General features: G+C 37.4%; 2 protein-coding genes across 5 annotated transcripts; both read left to right on the top strand.

The window, feature by feature from the left end:
- Positions 1-1,437: 1,437 nt before the first annotated feature.
- LOC113714201 (CLIP-associated protein-like) lies at positions 1,438-13,095 on the top strand. 2 transcript variants are annotated; one of them, XM_027237994.2, is made up of 21 exons: positions 1,438-2,108; positions 3,119-3,274; positions 3,405-3,467; positions 3,651-3,719; positions 3,894-4,059; positions 4,208-4,369; positions 5,234-5,331; positions 5,965-6,039; positions 6,117-6,185; positions 6,280-6,365; positions 6,455-6,572; positions 6,764-6,862; positions 7,015-7,354; positions 7,528-9,323; positions 9,462-9,563; positions 10,466-10,570; positions 10,715-10,789; positions 10,862-10,930; positions 11,030-11,098; positions 11,992-12,093; positions 12,699-13,095. In XM_027237994.2, the coding sequence occupies exons 1-21, from the start codon at positions 1,776-1,778 to the stop codon at positions 12,858-12,860; spliced, it is 4,314 nt and encodes a 1,437-aa protein (XP_027093795.2). In that variant the 5' UTR covers positions 1,438-1,775; the 3' UTR covers positions 12,861-13,095. The 2 variants fall into 2 exon arrangements, with proteins under 2 accessions (XP_027093795.2, XP_071937767.1); XM_072081666.1 differs by lacking the exon at positions 10,862-10,930 and having other exon boundaries at positions 1,493-2,108.
- Positions 13,096-16,954: 3,859 nt separating this feature from the next.
- On the top strand, positions 16,955-22,352 carry LOC113714194 (chaperonin CPN60-2, mitochondrial-like). Of its 3 annotated transcripts, XM_072081661.1 has the most exons (18): positions 16,955-17,123; positions 17,232-17,256; positions 17,386-17,517; positions 17,876-18,035; positions 18,128-18,303; positions 18,412-18,507; positions 19,151-19,255; positions 19,366-19,452; positions 19,530-19,619; positions 19,704-19,784; positions 19,916-19,984; positions 20,217-20,294; positions 20,398-20,493; positions 20,653-20,752; positions 20,828-20,931; positions 21,592-21,697; positions 21,795-21,873; positions 21,973-22,352. In XM_072081661.1, exons 1-18 carry the CDS (start codon positions 17,086-17,088, stop codon positions 22,067-22,069), a joined length of 1,719 nt encoding a protein of 572 aa, XP_071937762.1. In that variant the 5' UTR covers positions 16,955-17,085; the 3' UTR covers positions 22,070-22,352. The 3 variants fall into 3 exon arrangements, with proteins under 3 accessions (XP_071937762.1, XP_071937766.1, XP_071937764.1); XM_072081665.1 differs by lacking the exons at positions 21,592-21,697; positions 21,795-21,873; positions 21,973-22,352 and adding an exon at positions 21,429-21,542; XM_072081663.1 differs by lacking the exons at positions 21,592-21,697; positions 21,795-21,873; positions 21,973-22,352 and adding an exon at positions 21,409-21,470.
- Positions 22,353-22,866: the final 514 nt, after the last annotated feature.

Raw genomic sequence — 22,866 nt, 5'->3', positions numbered from 1 at the left:
TGCTCTTCAGAGATGCGATCTTGCTGGGCTCCCGAGGTCTGCCCAGCCCCAGTTGAGGGAACTCGACCACTTCTGGAGCGCGTGGATCTCATTTTAGCAATAGTAGTCTCGTTCCCACAGACGGCGCCAATTGAGGAGGCGATTTTTGGTTGGTAACTAGACCGACCTGGATCAGTCCTCTCTGAGATGAAGTGAGGTGAACTCCTGTGTCCGAAGTGAACCTCCTTGTCCGAAGTGAGTGGCGGGGCTTCTCCCCTGGTATCACTCCGACGATCAAGTTAGTATGAGAACGAGAATAATGAGAATGAGTTAATGAACAGTGTATGCTTACTTGTTGGGAGTGTGAGTGAGGTATTTATACAAGAGAAGTGGTCAAGACGGAAGGCTCATGCTAGCGGGACCCACTCTCTGGCATTACGGCTCTGTCTCCTGTCAGGAGGTCTGACTCTGACACTGTAGCCGCCTGGGAGTGATGACGGAGGATATGGTGCAGGTGCCATTAAGTGCCTCCAGTGCTTTTCAGATAAAGTGCTGGTCCTGGATGATGTCAGGTGGGTTGACATCATCATCGTGCAGCCGAGGTGGATGTGCCGAGGTCACCTACACGGTGGACTAGGGATGAAGCCGAGCTCTGGGGTTGTGCTCAAGACAGGGATGAGCTCCGGTGAGGGACGAGACTTGTGTTCACCTCGGACACCCGCGTGTCCGAGGTGAGCATCCTCACAATCTAAATTAGATCGACTGATTTTTCAATTTTTTTTATATAAATACCTTTATTTAGATTCGTCTTTTGATTGTGACAAGCAATGTTTTGATAGGAAATTATTTGAGATACTTTTTTTTTTTAAATACTGTAACATTTTTTTTTGAATATAATGTTTATGAAATAAATAAATAAATAAATATATATTTATGATACGAGCAAGTAAATTAATAAGGCCATGTATAAGTATAACTCATTAGGACTTGAAATTGGTTATCAGCTCTAATGAAAACTGAAATATAAAATCTAAAAATTGAATCTATTAAGTTATTTGAATGATTAAATATTAAATTTAATATATTTGAATTATATATCACCTTCACTCGCGACTGAAATGAAATCTTTGTAAACGTAACATCCAATAACAAATGAATAAATGAAATCCGACAAGCATGCAACTTTTGCTCCAAAACATTCGCTTCAGGACACGAGAGAAAATGAAAGCAAACAAATACGGCTCCGATGAGGAATTTTTTGTTTCTTGTGAAACAAAAAGAAATTTACGTAGTCGTTTCTGAACCGCAGAAGGCCTCAAACAGAACCCCATCCACATAACCCACATGTTACTCTAACAAATTCCGCTTTGAGAGAGCGTACCGGTAAAATAGAACTGCTACTGTCACTGAACTTCCTAAAAAACGTTAGGTGTTTTCCTGAGTTATCCCCCCAGGCCCAGGGTCCGTGGTTAGAGAGTAAAAGATTTTCCCCAACTGCTCCAACAACATTGACAGATCAGCCTCCCACTCTAATCCTGCATCCGCTCCTCCGTCAATCTAGCACATCCCTTTCCTCACCCAAATTCTTACACACAGAGCACATACTGCTACTCTCTCTCTCACACACACACGCACTCAGTCACTCACTCACACAGTCTTCTTCACTTTCCTTCTCCATTGTATCACTGCTCCGCCGAGTTCCCCCTTTCCCCATAGTCTCCATTCCCACTCAGATCTGATATTCGTCGCACCAGATCGGAGCCCCAACTTATAACTCCTAGTTTAATTCCAAAAAGATGGAGGAGGCATTGGAATTGGCGCGTGCCAAGGACACCAAGGAGAGAATGGCGGCTGTGGAGAGGCTTCACCAACTTTTAGAAGCTTCCAGGAAGAGCTTATCCTCCTCGGAAGTTACGTCGCTTGTTGATACCTGCTTAGATCTCTTGAAAGATAATAATTTTAGGGTTTCGCAGGGCGCTCTTCAAGCCCTCGCCTCTGCGGCGGTACTTTCCGGTGAGCATTTGAAGCTTCATTTCAATGCCTTAGTTCCTGCCGCTGTTGAGAGACTCGGAGATGCGAAACAGCCGGTTAGGGACGCCGCTCGCCGGCTTTTACTTACTCTAATGGAGGTATTGGTGTTTAAATTCATTTACTATTTTATCAATTCAATGAGTTTTCGTGCAATTTGCTTGGCGTTGAATTCAGCATTGGATGCTGGTGAATTTGCGGGTATCTGCTTTGCTGGATTAGCTTAGTTGGAATTGGTGGTTGGCTGATGTATCTGAATATATTGAATAATTTAATTAAAAAGTTGAGTAAATTGACAATGCGGATAGCTCTATTCTTAAATCTTGTCTAACTAAGTTGATGATGCGTGTTGTGGAAAGAGAACCTTTTTTTTTTTTCCTTTGGTTGTTTTCTTTTGCTCCGGAAGGCGGGGAGCTGTTGGTAATCCTGGTATTTTTTATCTGGTTCTGATGGCTAAATCTACTTCAACCTCACCGAATTAGTTTATGGTGTTTTAGAATGGGTACTGGATTAGGTACTAGGAATTGGAAATAGAGTAACTTGTGTTCTCTATATTGGGTTTATTTGAACCAAAATGTGAACTAGTGTTTTTCTTAATAACTGTTGAATTTACTATAGTTTTTGTGAATTAAACTAATGTTTTATTTAATTAGCATTTTAGTTGAATTTGTTTGCTATGGAATCTTTATGACCATAAAAGATTTGGATACTGATATTTAAAAGTACATTTATAGTGGCTTCAGTTAGAATATACATGTTGCTACTTTTAAATTTTCGGGAGAAATTTACAGGACTGAAGGATGCTTGTCAACTTCCCTATTGTCTTTGCTTCATTAACTGAGGAAATGACAGTTTTGATGTGCATTAATATGAAAAGATCGAATGTTAGGGTGAATGGTGAGGCTATGGACTGCTGGAGATTCCTGTAAAATATGACTTAGACTGCAATACTGTCTATCATCAGATGCTGTTGCTATATCAAGTGTTTACTGTTGTGTTTACTTAGATAATAGTCCCTTTTGGTTTACAGTTCTTTGAACCATTCTTCAGATGCTGGAGATTCCTGTTATGATTTAAATTCTTTTGAAGAATAATTGCTATCCTGTAATAGGTTTCTTCACCAACAATTATTGTTGAAAGAGCGGGGTCTTATGCTTGGACACATAAGAGCTGGAGAGTACGAGAAGAATTTGCACGTACAGTCACCTCAGCAATTGGTCTTTTCGCATCCACTGAGCTTCCGCTTCAACGTGCTATTCTCCCTCCTGTATGGAATTATTATTCTTGATAACCTTTACTACAACGTGTTATTTGGTTGTATATTTTAGAACTAATATATGCGGTGAAGTTTTTCAAGTACGGAAAATTAAAATAAAGTTTCTGCTATGTTTTTTCAGATTTTGCACATGTTGAATGACCCAAATCCTGCTGTGCGTGAAGCGGCTATATTATGTATTGAGGTAGCTGAATTGCATGTTTAAAATTTTTTTTAACATCTTGGAGTGATTTTAAACCCCCCATTATTTGAGCTTGCTGAGGTAGTACTCCTGTCTCTTGTGCTGGAAGAAGGCACCATTTGCTCATGTCTTAACAAGCAATAGACTGATCATGATGCATTAATTTCACTTCATTTCCTTCTTCAGGAGATGTATAATCAGATTGGTCCTCAATTTCGTGATGAGCTTCAGCGTCAAAATCTTCCTGCAACAATGGTATTATGTAGCTCGATCTGTATCTTGTTAGTATTTCAAATAGGAGCTTTAGTGGTTTGTCATCAGTTTTTGCCTTGTGGGTTTGGATTTTCTATTATGACATGGAAGGACTTAAATACGTTGTCCTTGTTTTTGTTTTCTAAGTGTCTCTTCTTTAATTACAACTGACTGTAGGTAAAAGATATCAATGCCAGATTAGAGAGAATTGAGCCAAAAGCAAGGTCAGTTGATGGACTTGTGAGTAATTATGCTGCTAGCGAGATCAAGTCTGCCAACCTCAGTACTAAAAAGAGCAGTCCTAAGGCCAAGAGTTCTACACGTGAGGTATCTCTCTTTGGAGGTTAGTGCATAATGATGTTAATGAAAGGCTTACTTTTATTGGATGACATATATTGAGTTGTGTGGTGTCAAATTGTTTCATTTTTATTGTTCGCCTTATTCCTTGTAGAATGTCATATTATCTGTTTCTTTGCCCTTTGCTTATGCAGGTGATGGTGATGTCACAGAAAAACCTGTAGAGCCCATCAAAGTTTACTCAGAGAAGGAGTTGGTTCGGGAATTTGAGAAGATTGCTTCTACCCTTATACCAGATAAAGATTGGTCTATCCGAATTGCAGCCATGCAAAGAGTTGAAGGTCTTGTAATTGGAGGTTTGTTTGCTGAACAAGACATCCTTTACTCCTTTCTCTGCAACTCTTTAATAGGAAAGCAGCAGAACTAATATGAAAAGTAAACCCTTGTGAATTTTGAATTTTGGTAGAGAAATTTGTTCTTATATCTTGCTCTGTGTATCTGTGTATTCACAATGGAAAAGGATTTCACCAATCCAAAGAAGCTGGGGCATTCTATTTATTAATGTATGAGAGGCACCTGTCTTGGACCAGAAGTCTCGATATGTTTGTTGTAGTTTTTTAGAAGAGAACTGGCTACACTCTGACCTCTCTCTCTCTCTCTCTCCTTCCTTTTCGGTTGCTGGTTTACATATCTAGTGTTGGTATTTCAATGAAAGTGGGTTACTAAGAAGTTTCTGACTTGGGTCTTGCATTTGGAGCTGAGGAAAAAATGTTGCTTAACATTTACGTACTGATAATATATTGCTATTAGGCTTTCAGTGAGAATGTTATTACAGACAAATTTTCTTTGCAAGTTGTGGCTATCTTATACTTAGGTCAAGAGGTAGTGTTGTATTGATCTTCTGTTGAACCCTTAATTTGATGGGCTTGTTGCTTAAGTTTGACAATCATGTAGTTATAGTTACAGGCTTCTTTTGTTTTTGGGGTATTCTTTATTCCATCTTTAAGATAATGACTTTTGTGGGAGTTACTCCTTTGATGGTATTTCTATAAGCTGGCACAAATCTATTTTTTCTTCCAAAGCATTGCATGACATGTAGTGTTTTTAAAAGTTAGCATATCCCAAACTGTATATTCTTGTGAAAATTTAGCATTGATCTGATGTAATTTTCATTGGGAGGATTAGGACTTTGTATTACAATCTCATTTGATTTCTATCAGGTGCAACTGATTATCCATGCTTTCGAGTGCTTCTAAAGCAACTTGTTGGGCCTCTTAGCACACAATTATCTGATCGGAGATCTAGCATAGTGAAGCAGGTATCGTAAAAATTATTAGTTGTTCCATCCATGACTTCTTTTTGCATTATTTCCTGATATACTTTACGGCCAAAAGGAAGTTTGTAGCATTGTTTACCTGGAAGGAGCTGACAATCTGTAGTTTCTATGTTTTAGGAGAGGTCTTTCCAGTTGATAGTCTGGTCACATAACCCTTTTCTATCTTCTGATATGGAAGATGAATCACTTGTTGAGACAAAATTGTCCAGAAATTTGTCCAATAATGTCATGTTTATGGGTCATGATAGTTTAATGGTTAAGAAAGATAGAGAAATATTTAAAATGTTGAAGAGGATCACCTACTTAAATTTTATACCAGGTATATAGTTGTATGTATCTTTTCTGGCAATGTCATAAAACTGTTAGGGCTTTACTTTTGGATTGTGGAAACTGCTTGATAATCGGGCGTATCTCTTTAAATTGTGTAAATGGATCATAAATTATTTTCCATGGTCTGCATTTCTTTCATACAGTCCATGGGTTGAGAATTGGGATGATTTTCCTTTGGAAAATGATTGTCACAGTAATTTTGTATGTATTACCTTCAACTTATTTTCCTAATATGTCTAATTGATGAGCCGTAGCTTATATCATATTTTTTCCTCACTTTTTTAGGCATGCCATCTATTAAGTTTCTTATCGAAAGAGCTTTTGGGAGATTTTGACGCTTGTGCTGAGATGTTCATTCCAGTAAGTACAGTTCTATGCTGTTGATCATTGTTGTTTTTTCACTATCTAATTCATTGGTCATTGCTTTTTGACTTCAGATGCTTTTCAAGCTTGTTGTAATAACTGTACTAGTCATTGCAGAGTCTGCAGATAACTGCATAAAAACGGTAATGTTCTATATGCTAGTCTTTAAGCTAGTCCTTTTTCTCATGTACTTGAATTTATTTCTTTAATTCATATCCTTCTTTTCTCAAAATTTAGATGTTGCGAAATTGCAAAGTTTCTCGTTCACTTCTTCGAATAGCTGATTCTGCCAAAAATGACCGCAGTGCTGTTCTTCGTGCAAGGTGAGATTCTGTTTTTCCTCCAAGGTAGGGGTTGAATTTGTGGGTTCTTGTTTGAGCTTATAGGACCTTTCCTTTTCTCACAATGTCAGGTGTTGTGAATATGCACTTTTGATATTGGAATACTGGGCTGATGCCCCTGAAATACAACGCTCAGCTGAAGTGTATGAGGAGCTTATTAAATGTTGTGTTGCAGATGCAATGAGTGAGGTATTGATCTTTGTCCAGCTTATTCTTTATGTATTCTTCCTACAACCGGCCTTGTTCTTGAATTTTTTTCCATCGTTATTTGTTTGTCATCAGCGTATAATAGAACCAGCAAAGTGTTGCTTGTGGCTCAGCTTTTGTTTTCTTTTAAGTTTAGCAGCATTATCATGTATTGACATACTGTAAGTTGACAGGTAAGATCAACTGCAAGAACATGTTTTAGAATGTTTGCAAAAACTTGGCCAGAGCGTTCCCGTCGCTTGTTCATGTCCTTTGATCCTGCTATACAAAGGGTATGTGTTTCTATTTCCTAGACTGTCATTTTTCTTAAAACCATAATATATATGTGTGTGTGTGTGTATCTATGTATGTATGTAACTTTGGAGCATGCCAAACTATAATTTTTCTTTTGAAGATTTTTTACTGAAGCTTTGCTGTCATACAGATTATAAACGATGAGGATGGTGGCATCCACAGGCGTCATGCTTCTCCTTCTGTTCGCGAAAGGAGTTTGCATATGTCCTTTACCTCTCATACATCTGCTTCCAACCTACCTGGTTATGGAACTTCTGCCATAGTTGCGATGGATAGAAGCACGAGCTTGTCCTCGGGGACATCTATCTCGTCTGCACTTTTTCTATCACAGTCTAAGTCTTCGTCTAAAAGCACAGAACGTAGCCTTGAAAGTGTGCTAAATGCAAGCAAAGAGAAAGTTACTGCTATCGAAAGCATGCTCAGGGGTCTAAATTTATCGGAAAAAAGCCGATCATCCAGTTTGGATCTAGGTACTTAATTCTCTGTTCCTTCTCTTGTTGTGACAGATTTTGTTGCTTTTAGTGTAAAAAGTTCTTTGCTGTGATTGATCATCATTTTAGTTTCTGAAGAATCTTCTATTTGAAGCTTGGCCCTAGTTACTGTTTAACATTTTCTGGTTGGCCTCTTATTGCCCCTAGTGCAGGAGTTGACCCACCATCGTCTCGTGATCCGCCATTTCCTCTTGCTGTGCCAGCTTCAAATAGTCTCGCAAATGCTTTGGCAGTGGACACAACATCTGGAATGTCAAAAAGTAATAGTCACAATGGGGGCCTGGTTATGTCAGATATAATCTCTCAGATTCAGGCTTCCAGAGATTCAGGTAGACTATCATACCGAGGTGGTGCAGGAAGTGAGTCATTGTCAGCAATTTCATCGTATTCAGCCAAGAAAGTTGAAAAACTGCATGAAACAGGTTTACTGGAAGAGAATTTTGATTTTAGAGAAGCCAGGCGAACTATGAACTCTCATGTTGAAAGACATTATGCAGATACACCATATAGAGATGGCAATTTGAGGGAGTCCCATAATAGTTATGTTCCCAATTTCCAAAAGCCGCTTTTGAGGAAGAATGCAGCTGGACGAATGTCAGCAGGCAGGAGAAGGAGCTTTGATGACAGCCAGCTTTCACTGGGTGACATGTCTAACTTTGTTGAGGGTCCTACATCACTCCATGACGCACTGAGTGAGGGGCTCAGTTCCAGTTCTGATTGGAGTGCAAGAGTTGCTGCGTTTAATTATCTGAGGTCTCTCTTGCAGCAAGGTCCACGTGGAATTCAAGAAATTGTGCAGAGTTTTGAGAAAGTGATGAAATTGTTTTTCCAGCATTTGGATGATCCTCATCATAAAGTGGCACAGGCTGCTCTCTCAACGCTTGCAGATCTGATCCCAGCTTGTAGAAAGCCCTTTGAGAGTTATGTTGAGAGAATACTACCCCATGTTTTTTCTAGGTTGATTGATCCAAAAGAATTGGTAAGACAACCTTGCTCAAGTACATTGGAAACCGTTGGCAAGACATATGGTATAGATTCTCTTTTACCAGCATTGCTTCGATCATTGGATGAACAGCGTTCTCCAAAAGCTAAACTGGCTGTTATTGAATTTGCAATTGGTTCATTCAACAAGCATGCATCTAACACTGAAGGTTCTGGTAATAGTGGAATCCTAAAACTATGGCTTGCAAAATTGACGCCATTGGTGCATGATAAAAATACAAAACTAAAGGAAGCAGCAATTACATGTATCATATCAGTGTACACCCACTTTGATTCAGTAGCAGTTTTAAATTTTATTCTCAGCTTATCAGTTGAAGAGCAAAATTCCTTGAGGAGAGCCCTTAAACAGTACACCCCACGTATAGAAGTAGACTTGATGAATTTTTTGCAGAACAAGAAACGCTCAAAGTCTTTATATGATCCTTCTGATGTCATTGGAACTTCTTCTGAAGAGGGATATGTTGGAGCCTCAAAGAAGAATCCTTTGTTGGGAAGATATTCTTCAGGCTCAATCGACAGTGATGGGGGTAGAAAGTGGAGCTCTGCTAAAGAGTTAGCTCATATCACAGGCTCTGTGAGTCAAGCATCTGATGAAATTCAGGGATATTTGTATAATGGTCTAGAGACTGGTTCCAACAATGATGTCATGGCCTCTAATTCCAAGGATGTGAAATACATAGCCAATGCCACCAGTGAGAGTATTGGATCATGGACTAGTAGGGATCAGATTGGACGTGCTGACAGCACTGCTAATGTAGAGGCTACTTCAACGCCACGTGCGGACCTGAATGGGTTAATTGGATCAAACCATCAAAGGGTGAATGTGGCATTGGCAGCTGATATTGAAACATCACTTCAAGTGGTACATGATTCTCCAAGAGTTGCAGCTTTAAAACCAAACTCTGCTTTAGAAACAGGGCCAAGCATTCCTCAAATTCTTCATCTTGTAAGTTTATTTTGGACTATAAGAACTTTTGCAGCTGTACTAATTAGTCTTTGAGCATTTTTATTTCTCTGTGGAGATTTGAAACTGGAAGTTCAACTCATATGTTGCATCTTTACCATGTTATCTGTTTTTCTGTAGATTTGCAATGGGAATGATGGAAGTCCTACAAAAAACAAGCGTGATGCCCTTCAGCAGTTAGTTGAAGTTTCTGTAGTGAATGATGAATCTATTTGGAGCAAGGTAAATGATTCCCTCACAAGTTTACATGTCGTAGTTCCTTGTTTTTCTTGACAGTAGATTATCATTTGCATTTAGGCAAGATGGATTTAAGTTTCAATAGAAACAATTTAGTGTGAAATGCCTTGCACAAATTCCACTGAAATTGTAGTTGCTGGTAAGGAAGATAATGTGAGCGATGATGGTTCAAGTGCATGAAGAGAAGGATATTTGATGCAGAGCAGTAAATATAGGAAGAGTGTGACTAAATTTAACATGAATGTAGAGTAATGAAGAAATTGTGATGGTTTTTGGGCTTATTGGATAATGTAATTGAAGTTAAAACATTGGTGTGGAGAATCTATATGTAGATCTATATGTAGTAAATATGGAATGCTTGTTTTAGACCAGGATGTTGGCGTTGATGATGATTTAGCTTTATGCTACCTGAAGGTGCCGGTTGAATGAATGGAGAAGGAAAAGAAACTTTAAGTAGTAAGTTTCTTTGTTTGGTTTATCGGGAAGTTGGTGGAAACAATCTAATCTTTCTGCAGAATGTGTAGGTGAACTTTAGTTGCTAGAATGTTTGATTAGGTGAACTTTAGTTGCTGGAATGTTTGACATCATGCATTAATTTGCATTCTCACTCAAAACATTTTCTACTTAACCAAATGCACGAGGAAAACCAACCTTTTCTCTTTTGCGTTATCTTACATCATTTTGTTTTGCTCTACCTCAATTTGCTGCAAAAGTCAAACCAGTTAAACGGGGTCAAAGACTAAGGATAGAATATTTCTTTTCTTTGGGGGGATGGGTTGTCACTAGGGATGTGATTTATGGATGGTAGCCTGTTGCTTTGAAGCGCTTTCTTTCTTCTTGGGGGATATCTTCTTGTTGACTATTTATTGATCTTTGTTATGCTGCAGTATTTCAATCAGATTCTGACAGTTGTATTGGAAGTGTTGGACGATTCTGATTCGTCAATCCGGGAACTTGCTCTTTCCCTTGTAGTTGAAATGCTAAAGAATCAGGTTCAATTCCAATCCTTCCTGAGGTTCTTTGTGGACATGTCTAAGCTTTTTTTTTTTTTAAACCATAAGTTTCCCTTGCTTAAGTTCATTTTCAGTATGGAATTCTTATATTTGCATTTCTTAACACTTCTTTGTTGTTTCTAGAAACATGCCATGGAGGATTCCATTGAGATTGTGATTGAAAAGCTGCTTCACGTTACAAAAGATATTGTTCCAAAAGTAATGTGTTTTCTGGCCAATTTCTTTCTGTGTAACCTATAGTTCATGTCTTATAGCAACTTCTTGCTTCAGGTTTCAAATGAAGCAGAGCATTGTTTAACTATTGTCTTGTCACAGTATGATCCATTTAGATGTTTAAGCGTAAGTCATAACATTGTTCTTTGCTTTTAACACCTCCAGGTTGTACTGGATTGGTTTAGTTCTTTGAGCTTGCTCCATGGTTTACCTTTTCTTTTGCAGGTTATTGTCCCTTTGCTGGTTACTGAAGATGAAAAAACTCTCGTCACTTGCATAAACTGTTTGACGAAGGTATTAATTTTATTTATGGTTTATCATCTTCTTTTGGATCTCTTCCCATCTTTGTTGCCTAAATGTGTGTGAACTGTGCGGTTTCAATTTCCACAGACATATGAGTATCCTTCAATAAGCTTAACCACTGACATTTTGTTGCAAAATATGTTCAACAAGCTGGCTTCTGTCATGTGAATTGTGAACTACCAAAACTTGTGTCGGTACATGTTCATGATAGTTTTATAGGGAGCTCACACTTGGGTAGACCAGGTCTTCAAACACCCAATGACCCAGATTGTGCCACACCACTTGGTGGTCTTCGAAGACCCAATGACCCGGATTGTGCCACACCACTTGGTGAAGTGGTGCGGCACAATCTGAGCTATTGGGTCCTTGAAGACTGGGTCTACCTAAGTTTTGGCCTTTATGGGGTGGCTTTTAGGGGAGTTGAAACCTAGGAGAGTTACTTGGAGAGTCTGTGTCACAAATGGAGGAAATTTGTGTTTGTTCTGGCATGGCTGATCCTGTAAGATAGCTGCAGTGTTCATATTCTTGGTGGTTATCAGCAAAGTTTGTTTTGGAAGTCGAGACTCATTTGCTGTGTCTTTGTTAATCAGTTTAGTTGGATGTACACCAATGGCATTTGAAATTTAGTCATAGTTCTCAACTTGGGTGTTCTATATCTAGGAAGCCTTCCTTTGAATCCAGTCAAATTTGTCCTTGTATCAGAAGAAATGTTGAATAAATGTTGTTATAGTAGATTAATACACAATCTATACAAGAGACAGTTGCTTCTTAATGATAACATGCTTGCAGAAATGGCTATATCAAATACAAAATGTCTTAATGAGAGAAAAGTTGAAATTGTTTGCTTGTGTGGTTTATTTGATCTGGCTCTGTCTGTTTTGCAGCTTGTCGGGAGGCTGTCACAAGAAGATTTGATGAGACAGTTATCTTCATTTCTGCCTGCACTTTTTGATGCTTTTGGCAACCAGAGCGCTGATGTTCGTAAGGTAACTAGTGTTCTGTTTAGCAAGCTTTTCATTTTTGGATTTGGAAAATCGTCTAGCGACCTCTTGAACTCCGTCAGCTGAGCTAGTGAGTATTTTCCGTCAGCTGATCTAGCAAGTAGTTTTGTAAGTAAGGAAACTTAATTCAGGCATCATTCATCATCAACCAACCCTTTAATCTGAAAATCCCTACAAGAGAAGAATATTGGTTTATTTCTAAGCGAGGATCTTTGATGCTGGGTAATGATTGAAGTAGGGCTAGATGGTTGGCTTTCGAGATGCGACATGTGGGATGACTGATGGGTGTTACTTTTTGAAAAAGATGGAAAACTTTGGGGTAAAATGAGTACTCATTCTTAATGAATCTTGGCTGAGGTCAAAAACTCTCTTGTGCATTATGGGGGCATTTCTACTGTTGGCTTTATTTCTCCTGGGATATTTTGTTTGTGGCGGATTGTCTCTGTTCATTGTGTAGTTGTGTAGATTGTCGATTTGCCTTGGGTTGCTGGAGTAGAAAGCTTGTTCACGCCGTCTTTTTTGTTGAAAATGTATGTAGATTCTTTCCTAATAGCTTCCTTTTAACATTTGTATTTCATCCTTGGTGGCAGACTGTTGTGTTCTGTCTTGTTGACATCTATATCATGCTGGGGAAAGCGTTTCTTCCACATTTGGAGGGGCTGAACAGTACTCAACTGCGATTGGTAACTATCTATGCAAACAGAATATCACAAGCCAGGACAGGTGCTCCTATTGATGCTGGGCATGATTAACTGCAACGTGCTCTTGGTTGGTGCGGAAATTTAATTTTGGTTGTTCATTTTGTAAATTGTGTGATATAATTCTCTTGCAGGGTGGGCCTATTCTGTATTTTTTATGTATAAGGTTTATTTTCAATTTTTGACTTATTTGATTGAGTTGAGGAGAGTGCCTGGTTTGGGAAACAACCTTTTTAGAATGTACAGACGCCAGTAATTAAATTCACAATTTTTTGGGATCTTGGATTTACCATGTGCTTTTACCAAAGTTTAGCCTTTAAGAGTCTATACTATGGAGGACTGTTATTGACGAATAAAACCTGGAATCTGCGTGTTGTCACAGATGATACATATTCCATCTTTCTACTTGTGTTACTATGGTTGTCTGTTAGTCGTATGTATTCTTCCATGCTTTCTGAACCGTTTTCTCGAGTGACCTGGAGTGGTAGTGCAGATAGCTTCAGAGCACCAGCTGTCCATGTATTATATTTCCCGCGGGAAGCCATCTATGATTTACCAATTGTGAATTATTGTGAACTATGGTAGAATGTTGTCCGTCCGACGCTCACGGCTATGACTGCTAGAGCTTGTTGTAACAGAGATTACCCTTCTCAACCTAAGTCACTAAAATTGGTTAAAAAGGTGTACAAAGTTCTAGTCGTATTATCATCTAATCAACTTGTTTTGAGGTAAATATCCAAACTCTCGCTAAAGAAGATTATTTCATCCTGTTGTCATGGTTTGCCACTGATTGGGCGAATCATTAACGTCTGAAAATGAAGGAGCATGGAAAGGAGGAGGGTTAATAATACTCTCGTCAGATGAGTTCTTCTCGCGATGGTTCAAAGACTCAGTCGAGATGTCACCGAAATGGAATTCTCTGACACAATTTCGGGATGAGATAATTTTGAGATAATAGATCACCAAGAACTTGATCGAGTTACCGAGATGTCTTCGAGAAGGATAGAAACAGTCGAATAATAGTCGAGTCGTTTCGAGTCAGCTTGAGTCAATTTGAATTTTTATTATTTTTGTTATTTTTTTATTTTTGTTTATTATATTTTTTTATATTATTCACAATTTTAAAAATATTAAATATTTTAAAATTTGCGTCTCACTGAGACCGTAATCGATATGTCAAGATCGATGTGGAACTGTCCAAACGGCAATCGCGACCATGACTTTGAACCACGCTCCTAATTGCCTTTTTTTTCCCTTTGTGTTCATGATCTTCATAAACCAAATGAGCCCTAATTGTTCTTTTCTCAGTGAAGTATATGAGGGATTCATAATGTGAAGAGATGTGACGTACATTTATGATTTATGAGAACGATCACATTGATCTTCGAAGCATTATGACTTGAAGAATTGTTGTCAAATAAACGATTATCATTAAGTTGTAACTTTAGTACATACGTCTAATAGTGACCGTTTCCTAATGAGAATAGTCTTGAATCGGTATCCAATAGAAATTAATGGGCGAGGGAAGTAGAGAGAGGGATTAGTCGGGCTCGTGTCCAGATCCCGTAAGAATTAATCTGAATACCTGCTTGGGTCGGGTTGGAGCGCCGGGCTCAAATCGCAGGGGATTAGTCGGGCCCCGTAAGAATTGACGCGGACACCCCTGTGTCGACAAAAAAAAAAAAAAGTTGAGAGAGGGAATTCGAACCATCTGGCAGCGTCCTTTGGGGCTTATTTGCCTCTACGCAGAGTAAGAGGTACCGTTGTGGAGCGGGTGACCCGGCTACAAATGGGCGGCAAACGCCTTGGAAACCAAGCCAAAAAAAAAAAAAAAAAAAAAAAAAAGAGGCAAGCAACGCACGGTGTTCCTTATTTCTTCTTCGAATTATTAGGAATAATTTTACATGCCTCCCCTGAGGTTAAACATAATCTCAGAGAGCTCCCCTTAAATCTGGAAAATAACTCTCCTTCCTTGATAGCATAAAGTTACCATAATATCCCTGAAGAATACTTTTAACGTAAAATGTACAAAAAAATTGAAATGGGAAAAAAATAAAATAATAAAAGAATGTTGCTTTTAAATCATATCGATCTCCAACTCCCATCCTATTTTAGATTCTTTTCCACTTCCTTTATCCTAACCCACCCTTTCTTTCTCTATCCTCACCAACAAAATCACATGGAAAAACACAAACAATCAAGCATAAGAGCATATGTAAATCATAATTGGAAAAGTTGAAACCATACTTGAAACCTATGGGTCTTATGAATTACCATTTTTACGACAAGAAAACTTGAATCAAAGATCTCTTATTTACAATTCCATTTTACCACCTAACTTGACATTCCCTCCCCCCTCATGAATTACTAATACATTTGATTCTTGTGTTTTTTCCAATATAATCTTTATGTTTTGTTTATAGTAGTTTTACTATTGGTTTAGCAATTTTTTTAGGGTGAACCAAAGTTGTTGGTGAGACAAGTAGTTGTTCTAGTATCAATTACTAAGACTTTTGAGTGGACACTTCAGAAGTAAGGTTGTTGGTCCAATTGGAGATCATAGATTTAAATTCCATACTCCCTCTTTACTTCTTAAGTTTCACCTTCCATTGCGTGATTAAAAAAAATGATGGTTGGTTAATGGATCTTGTAACAAGAAAAACTAAATGATAAAGAAGCAACATTCTCTATTTTTAATAGCTGAAGGGTAACTTTGGAAATTTGGATAGATAATTTGCTTACCTGAGCATTATGGGTTTATTTCGTTACTCAAAAATTGGACCTAAGGGGTGTACGTGTAATTTTTGAAACCTGAGAAGAACCAGCTGCAATTATGATGAACCTCTCGATCACACAGGAAGGTACGGAAAATTATTCCATCATATTAGGATTATTATCACTTTATCCTTTTAACGTTTGGTGTTACTATCAATTTCTCAATTAACGTTATCTTTTACTCACTTTACCCGCAAGACTAACGGTTAAACTTAACGGATTTTGTTAATTAAAGTGAATAAACATGTTTAACTCTTAAAATTATTATCACTTTATCCCTATAAAATATAGTTTCATTATCAATTTACCCCTTACAGTTATTTTTTAAGTAATTTATTCTACCATTAAACTAATTTAGCAAGTTAAAAAGTTTTAGAAGAAAATACCTTCCTTTTGCATAATAAAAATAACAAAAAATTTAAAGTGACTCGTCTCCTTTTTAATACCAAGAAAAAAAAAGTTAAAATATTAATTTCTTTCTTTTTGGCAATCTTATTCATATTGTAAAAAAAATAGAAAGATGGAAAGTGAGAGGGAGAGAGAAAGCTCAATTCTTTTTTTAAAAATTACAAATAAGAAAGAATTACAGTAAATGATTTTATTATTTTAAAATTATTTCACTTTTTTGTTTACCACCAAATTCCAATCCTAATATCGACAACTTTAAAGTAATATGATAATGCTAGACTTTTCTTTATTTTCTTTTTTTGCAAAATCTAATTTTTTGTCTCATTATTTCCTATCTCCTTTTTTTTTCCTAGTATTAATAAATTTAAAAAAAAAGAAATTTGAGAAAATCCTTTTATTTTTATATTTTTCGATCTCTTAAAGTGAAAAAAAGAAAGAATAACCATTCTAACTTTTTTATTTTTAATTATATATATAAAGGGTAAATATATTTAAAAAAATTTTACCATACTAGTTAGATTAACAATGAGGTAAAATGTCTAGAAAATAATATTAGGAACTAAAGTGATAATAATAATGTAGTAATGCTATAAAATAAAAGGGTATTTTTTGTCTAAAATTTCTTAACATGTTGAGTTGAATTACTTTTGGGAGTAAAACATGTTAGATTAACGATGAGGTAAAATGTCTAGAAAATAATGTTAAGAGCTAAAGTGATTGTATCATTATATTCTAAACGAATAAAGTGATAATAACAATGTAATAATGTTATAAAATAAAAGGGTATTTTTGTTTATAATTTCTTAACATGTTGAGCTGAATTATTTATGGGGATAAAGTGACTAAAAGATAACGTTAGGGGGTAAACTGATCGTAGTGATATAGTTTAAGGGGGTAAAGTGATAATAACCCATTATATTATTGTTATTAGTTCAATTAAAATTCTTAAACCCTAAACCCTCCAGGACGGCCTATTTTCCTTTTGTCCTCGCTTTTCTCCCTCTTCCCTCCACCCAAAAGAGAGGAACAAAATAAAAAATAAGAAAAAAAGAAAGCAAGCATTTAGTAGTGAGATTGCTTCTGGGGGCTCGTTGCAATGTATCGGTTGGCTGCTAATCTGGTTTCAAAAGCCTGGTAAACAAATTGTTTTATTATTACCTGTAGTACCATTAAATTTTGCTCACTTTTTTTTGCTGTTTCCTGATTTTTTGTCTGAGGCATTTTCTTTTTTCGAATTTGTAGTGTTGCTAGGAATGCTACTCAACAGGTATGCGTTCTCCATTGTTGATCCGAACCCTTTTTAATCCCTCAAGAATTCACCTTTACCTGTGGATGGATACGAGGACTTGTTAAATTTTCTTATTTGGGGTGTTATTATTCTCTGGGTTGGTTATAGGTTGGAAGTCGATTGGCTTGGATTAGGAATTATGCTGCGAAAGACATTCTATTTGGAGTGGAAGCACGGTCCCTGATGCTACAGGGTGTTGACGAGCTCGCTGATGCTGTTAAAGTCACAATGGGTCCTAAAGTAAGCAACTTTGTTATCTTTGTTTTTTTTTAATTGTCTTGGACTGCAATTTTCATTCTTAGACAACGTTGAGTTGCCTTTTCGAAGTCACCTTCTTAAGCCAAGGTATCCCTCCCCACCTTCCCAAAAAAAAAAAAAAGTCTCTTCCGAAGAAACGTTCTTTAAGAAGATCAATGATGGCCATTCAAGGGTAAATCTGGTTAACTATTGCTCTGTCTTTCTCTCTTTTCTTTGACGTTTCAGCAGTTAGTTGTTTTGTACCTATTGCTTTGTCCATAAAATATGCAGTCAAAAGTGATTAAGCAAATGCTTTTTGCTTCATTTAATGGTTGACCTATTTTGCTTTTATACTTTCGAGGGTCGCAATGTTGTTCTAGAACAGAGTTTCGGCACCCCTAAAGTGACAAAGGATGGCGTCACTGTTGCAAAGAGTATTGAATTTAAAGACAGAGTAAAGAATATTGGTGCTAGCCTTGTAAAGCAGGTTGCAAATGCTACAAATGATGTTGCTGGAGATGGTACTTCTTTATTGCTCTGTTTTGAAGCGTGTTGGACTTGATTGTTGTGTATGACTCTTTTGACAGTTCTAGCATCTTTGGTATTTTTTCAGGTACCACATGTGCAACAATCCTCGCACGTGCAATATATTCTGAAGGGTGCAAGTCAGTTGCTGCTGGAATGAATGCTATGGACTTACGACGTGGGATCTCAATGGCAATTGATTCTGTGGTGACTAACTTGAAAAGCAGGGCTAGGATGATCAGTACATCTGAGGAAATAGCCCAGGTTTTCTTTGTGCACATCCTAATTTACACGTTTGTGATTCACACAAAATGTTGCATTCTAGTTTCTTACTGAATGATTTACTATTTCACCACTGTTGCATTTGAAAAGGTTGGAACTATTTCAGCAAATGGAGAAAGGGAGATTGGTGAGCTTATAGCAAAGGCAATGGAAAGAGTGGGCAAAGAAGGTGTTATTACTATTGCTGTAAGTAGCCTCATCTTTGCTTCTTTTTTGGACTTGACTCCTATTGATGCTGGAACCTCATGAGATTACTTCCTCCTTGTGCAATTGTTATCTTCATTAATTTTATCATTATTAATTGTGAACATAAATGTTGAAGTTCTAAAGTGTGGCCATCTTGCTGTAGTAATATGGTGGCTTAGCATTACTAAGAAATGTCTAGTCGGGCTGGAATAACTCTTGCTGAGCTGATTGTGCCTTGTGTTTGCTTTGAAGCTAAGAATGAATTACTCTCGCCTTGTCTAGCTAAACATTTGTTTCTTTTACTCATCCAACCTTTTCCACTGCGATTAATTGTATGGTTCTTCTACTCCATTCTTTTCAATATGAATGCCCTATTTTTGCTTGGCAGGATTTTAAGTAGGCTAAGTTAGGTCTGTAGCCTGAGTTAGGTGCTTGTGGCACTGATACCTATGGTTGTCTGTAAATTCCTGAGAACGAAATTATATTCTTAAATGCATAATTTTCATTTGGGAAGTGGATGTGATTTTGGCATATCCTAGAAATAGTAAGCAGGACACCATTTTTTCAGTGGACCAAGTAATGTGGTTTGAGAAGCAGCAAGATTGTTTGCCTTTGTATTCATTTCCTTGTTAAATGGTTGCAGGATGGGAAAACACTATATAATGAGTTGGAAGTTGTAGAAGGAATGAAGCTCGATAGGGGCTATATTTCACCTTACTTTGTCACCAATCAAAAGAATCAAAAATGCGTAAGTTGATTCATTTTCTTCAAACCAGCATGTTGAGTAAGGATTGGTGCACTAGATAGATGAAAACGACCTTTCCTAAAGATAACAGTTTGATTCATTGCTTTTGACAGGAATTGGAGGATCCTCTGATTCTTATCCATGAAAAGAAAATTGGAAGCATAAATGCTGTGGTAAAAGTGCTGGAGTTAGCCTTGAAGGTGGTAATATATTTGATCCCGTTAAAAGACTCTTGTTATTCTCTGCTGTTAATTAAAAATTTGATTTTCTTCATCAGCGGCAAAGACCTTTGCTGATTGTTTCGGAGGATGTTGAAAGTGACGCTTTAGCCACTTTGATACTAAACAAGCTTCGTGCAGGAATTAAGGTTTGTTGTATAATTATTATGATTGGTAATTCCTTGTACATTGTTGTTAAATGTTTATTTGTCTAAGTGGAATGGATCCTCTAGGTTTGTGCCATTAAAGCTCCTGGTTATGGAGAAAACAGAAAGGCCAATTTACAGGATCTTGCCATTCTCACAGGAGGCGAAGTAAGTACTAATATGCTGCTCTAGAGATCATTATTCTTGTCTGTGTGAATCTGTAGATTTGATTTACTAGGGGCGTACAATTGCCATGTATTTACTTTGTTTTTTGTCTATTTTGTTTAAACAAATTGCAGGTCATATCTGATGAGCTTGGTTTGAACCTGGAAAAGGTGACAATAGATATGCTTGGCTCATGCAAGAAGGTTAGTTACGTTGCATTGGTACTTTCTCTTCTTTCTAATTAATGCAGTTAAAGAGGTGAGCCTAGTACACAGTGCTTTGCCTTGTGGTCTTTGGGCAGGGAGATGCTATATACAGCCTTAATGACTGCACATAAACCAAATATAAGATTTTTGAACTCTTGGAATCACTGAGTTGAACTTGTAAGCATTTTGTTTTACTTTTGCTATTAAAACTTGTGTACTGGATGGACAGGTTTCAGTGTCAAAGGACGATACTGTTGTCCTTGACGGAGCTGGTGACAAAAAGACCATTGAGGAAAGATGCGAGGAGGTTCATCCTGAGCCATTTTCCAGCCAATATACCATATAGTCTGGTTCCACATTAGTGTAGTTATGTCAATAATCTTGTAATACTCATTGTTTGGTGTTTTCAGATTCGCTCTGCCATTGAACTAAGTACATCTGATTATGACAAGGAGAAGCTTCAGGAAAGGCTAGCTAAGCTTTCTGGTGGAGTCGCTGTTTTGAAGGTGCCATTTCCCTTTGAAGGAAAATGTACCCATGCAATACAATCTGAAACAACTTTGATACAGGCTAACAAAATTATTTAATCATTGTGGTTTATCGACATTATCAAAATGAGAATTAGCATTCATCTGTGCAGCAAATTGTGATGGACTTCTTTTCAGATTGGAGGGGCAAGTGAAGCAGAGGTCAGTGAGAAGAAGGATAGGGTCACTGATGCTTTAAACGCTACGAAGGCAGCTGTTGAGGAGGGCATTGTACAAGGTAAATCTTTGAAGCCTTGTTTAGTCTTCCATTTGAAAAGTGATTTGTAGTGATTAACCAGCATTTCATGTACAGGTGGTGGAGTTGCCCTTCTTTATGCTTCAAAGGAACTGGAGAACCTACAAACTTCCAACTTTGATCAAAAGATTGGTGTTCAGATTATTCAGAATGCACTCAAGGTCCCAACTTGTTGCATACAAATTTCATTGTTCTTAAATATTTTGGAGCTATACAATCAGTGTCATTTTACCTTTAAGTTTTTCATTGTTCTTAAAATACAGAGATGTGATTTTGATTCAGTGAATATCGTTTTGCTTAGAATTTTCTAAATATGTGGTCATATGATTTCTACCTTTTTGGCCTTCTGTGAGAATTAGGGGTATTGGGGACAAAAAATCATGGACTCCACGTACAAATCCACCTTGGCAATAATTCCTTCTGTATTTGGGCTATTTTTAGTATATTTGGATGAAACCACTTATCTGTTAATGTTGATTTTTTTTATATTTGTGTGCTTATGGCTGTTTCCCCCGTTTTACTTTAATGCATGCTTTGCATTTCCTGTGTTTGTTCCTCTAGCAGGTTGTTGTGTTTAGTTTATTCTTAAGTTATTAGTCAATTTATCTGTCTGATATATGGACATTGTGAATTCTCAGATGCTTTTTGATGTTGTCAGATTAGTTTTTGCTATTGAAGGCTGAGGTTGGCAGTTGTAGTCTCATGGAATGCCAAGACTGCAAACATATATATATATATATATATATATATATATATATATATATATATGTATATATGTATATTTTGGGAAACTTCCTATGACAGGTGGTGTTTCCATGCAGGCACCAGTTCAGACAATTGCTTCCAATGCTGGAGCTGAGGGTGCAGTTGTTGTTGGTAAACTAATGGAGCAAGACAACCCTGATCTAGGATATGATGCAGCTAATGGTTTGATATTGTTGTTGACTTTTCTCACCCGTGACATGTAACACAACTGACGAGAATTTGGTTCCTTATTTTCTTTATTTATTGACGCTTGTACCAGGTGAATATGTGGACATGATAAAGGCTGGTATAATGGACCCACTGAAAGTTATTAGAACAGCTTTAGTTGATGCTGCAAGGTAAAGGCTTGATAAAATTCAGCTTCTCTGAGTCCGCTATATATTCCATGTTACTTGTCATACATTAACCACCCAGTGCTTCTACGATGATGCATGCAGTGTATCTTCTCTTTTAACCACGACGGAGGCTGTCGTTGTGGAACATCCCAAGGACGAGAAAGAATCCACAGCAATGGCAGCAGGCATGGGCTTTTAAATCTAGAGGAACACTTGAGGTTCCTTTGTTTATTTGCTCTCACTATTGTTATTTGTATCAGAGAACAGCGTAGGAAGTTCACGGCTAATTTGACACTGACTGACTGACTGCATAATGTGGTAGATACGTACAGGTAGAGCATAGTTCAGGATGATTGTTTAGGCCTTTTCTCTTCATATTTGGTTTTGTTTACTGACAGGGTGTATCAGGATGATTGTTTCTTTTTTTCTTCTTGTCCCCTTTGCGTTATTTGCCAAGAGATGACGATGAAGGTTGCCATCCCCTTCCGATGCTTTTTTTTCTTTTCTGTCGTCATCGGTCATTACTGCTTAGATTGGAACATGCAACTACCCTGATTGAGGAAACATCAAACAAAGCACTCAGCACTTGCATCCTAATATGAACCTTCCGTTTCTGTCGTATTGCCTTGCCTGCCGGAGAACCAACCCCCTTCTCTCTCTCTCTCCCCAAGGGAAAAAAAAAAGGTCTATTTTCTTCAGCCATGGGGAAAAAAAAAAAAAAGAGTAGTTCTATCTCAGGGTTTTCCACATTTCTGCAGCATTCTTATGTGTTTTTTGGCAAACTAAAAACAAAAACAAAAATGTATAAATAAAAACATTGATTCTCACTTTTTTATCAGGTTTTATCACATATTGCGCTCTTGTAATTATGATCAAGTGGTCAATTACCCCATGTATTCATAAAACCTACAAATTGCCCTTTGATCATAATTAGACGTTATTAAATAATCCTCTCTTTCTTCTTCATATTTTTTTCCTATTGTACATAGATTTCTT

Source organism: Coffea arabica, chromosome 1c (assembly GCF_036785885.1).
Source record: "Coffea arabica cultivar ET-39 chromosome 1c, Coffea Arabica ET-39 HiFi, whole genome shotgun sequence".
Lineage (NCBI taxonomy): Eukaryota > Viridiplantae > Streptophyta > Magnoliopsida > Gentianales > Rubiaceae > Coffea > Coffea arabica.
Note: the sequence above shows the minus strand (reverse complement) of the source record. Positions and strands in the feature narration are given on the sequence as shown.

Bases quoted from the DNA above. Each gene is read 5' to 3' on its own strand.
- LOC113714201 (XM_027237994.2), top strand. From the start codon at position 1,776: ATGGAGGAGGCATTGGAATTGGCGCGTGCCAAGGACACCAAGGAGAGA. The intron at 6,573-6,763 runs GTATTGATCTTT...GTAAGTTGACAG, and splicing joins TTGCAGATGCAATGAGTGAG to GTAAGATCAACTGCAAGAAC. The intron at 11,099-11,991 runs GTATTAATTTTA...TCTGTTTTGCAG, and splicing joins GCATAAACTGTTTGACGAAG to CTTGTCGGGAGGCTGTCACA.
- LOC113714194 (XM_072081661.1), top strand. From the start codon at position 17,086: ATGTATCGGTTGGCTGCTAATCTGGTTTCAAAAGCCTG. The intron at 19,256-19,365 runs GTAAGTTGATTC...TGCTTTTGACAG, and splicing joins ATCAAAAGAATCAAAAATGC to GAATTGGAGGATCCTCTGAT. The intron at 21,874-21,972 runs GTAAAGGCTTGA...TGATGCATGCAG, and splicing joins GCTTTAGTTGATGCTGCAAG to TGTATCTTCTCTTTTAACCA.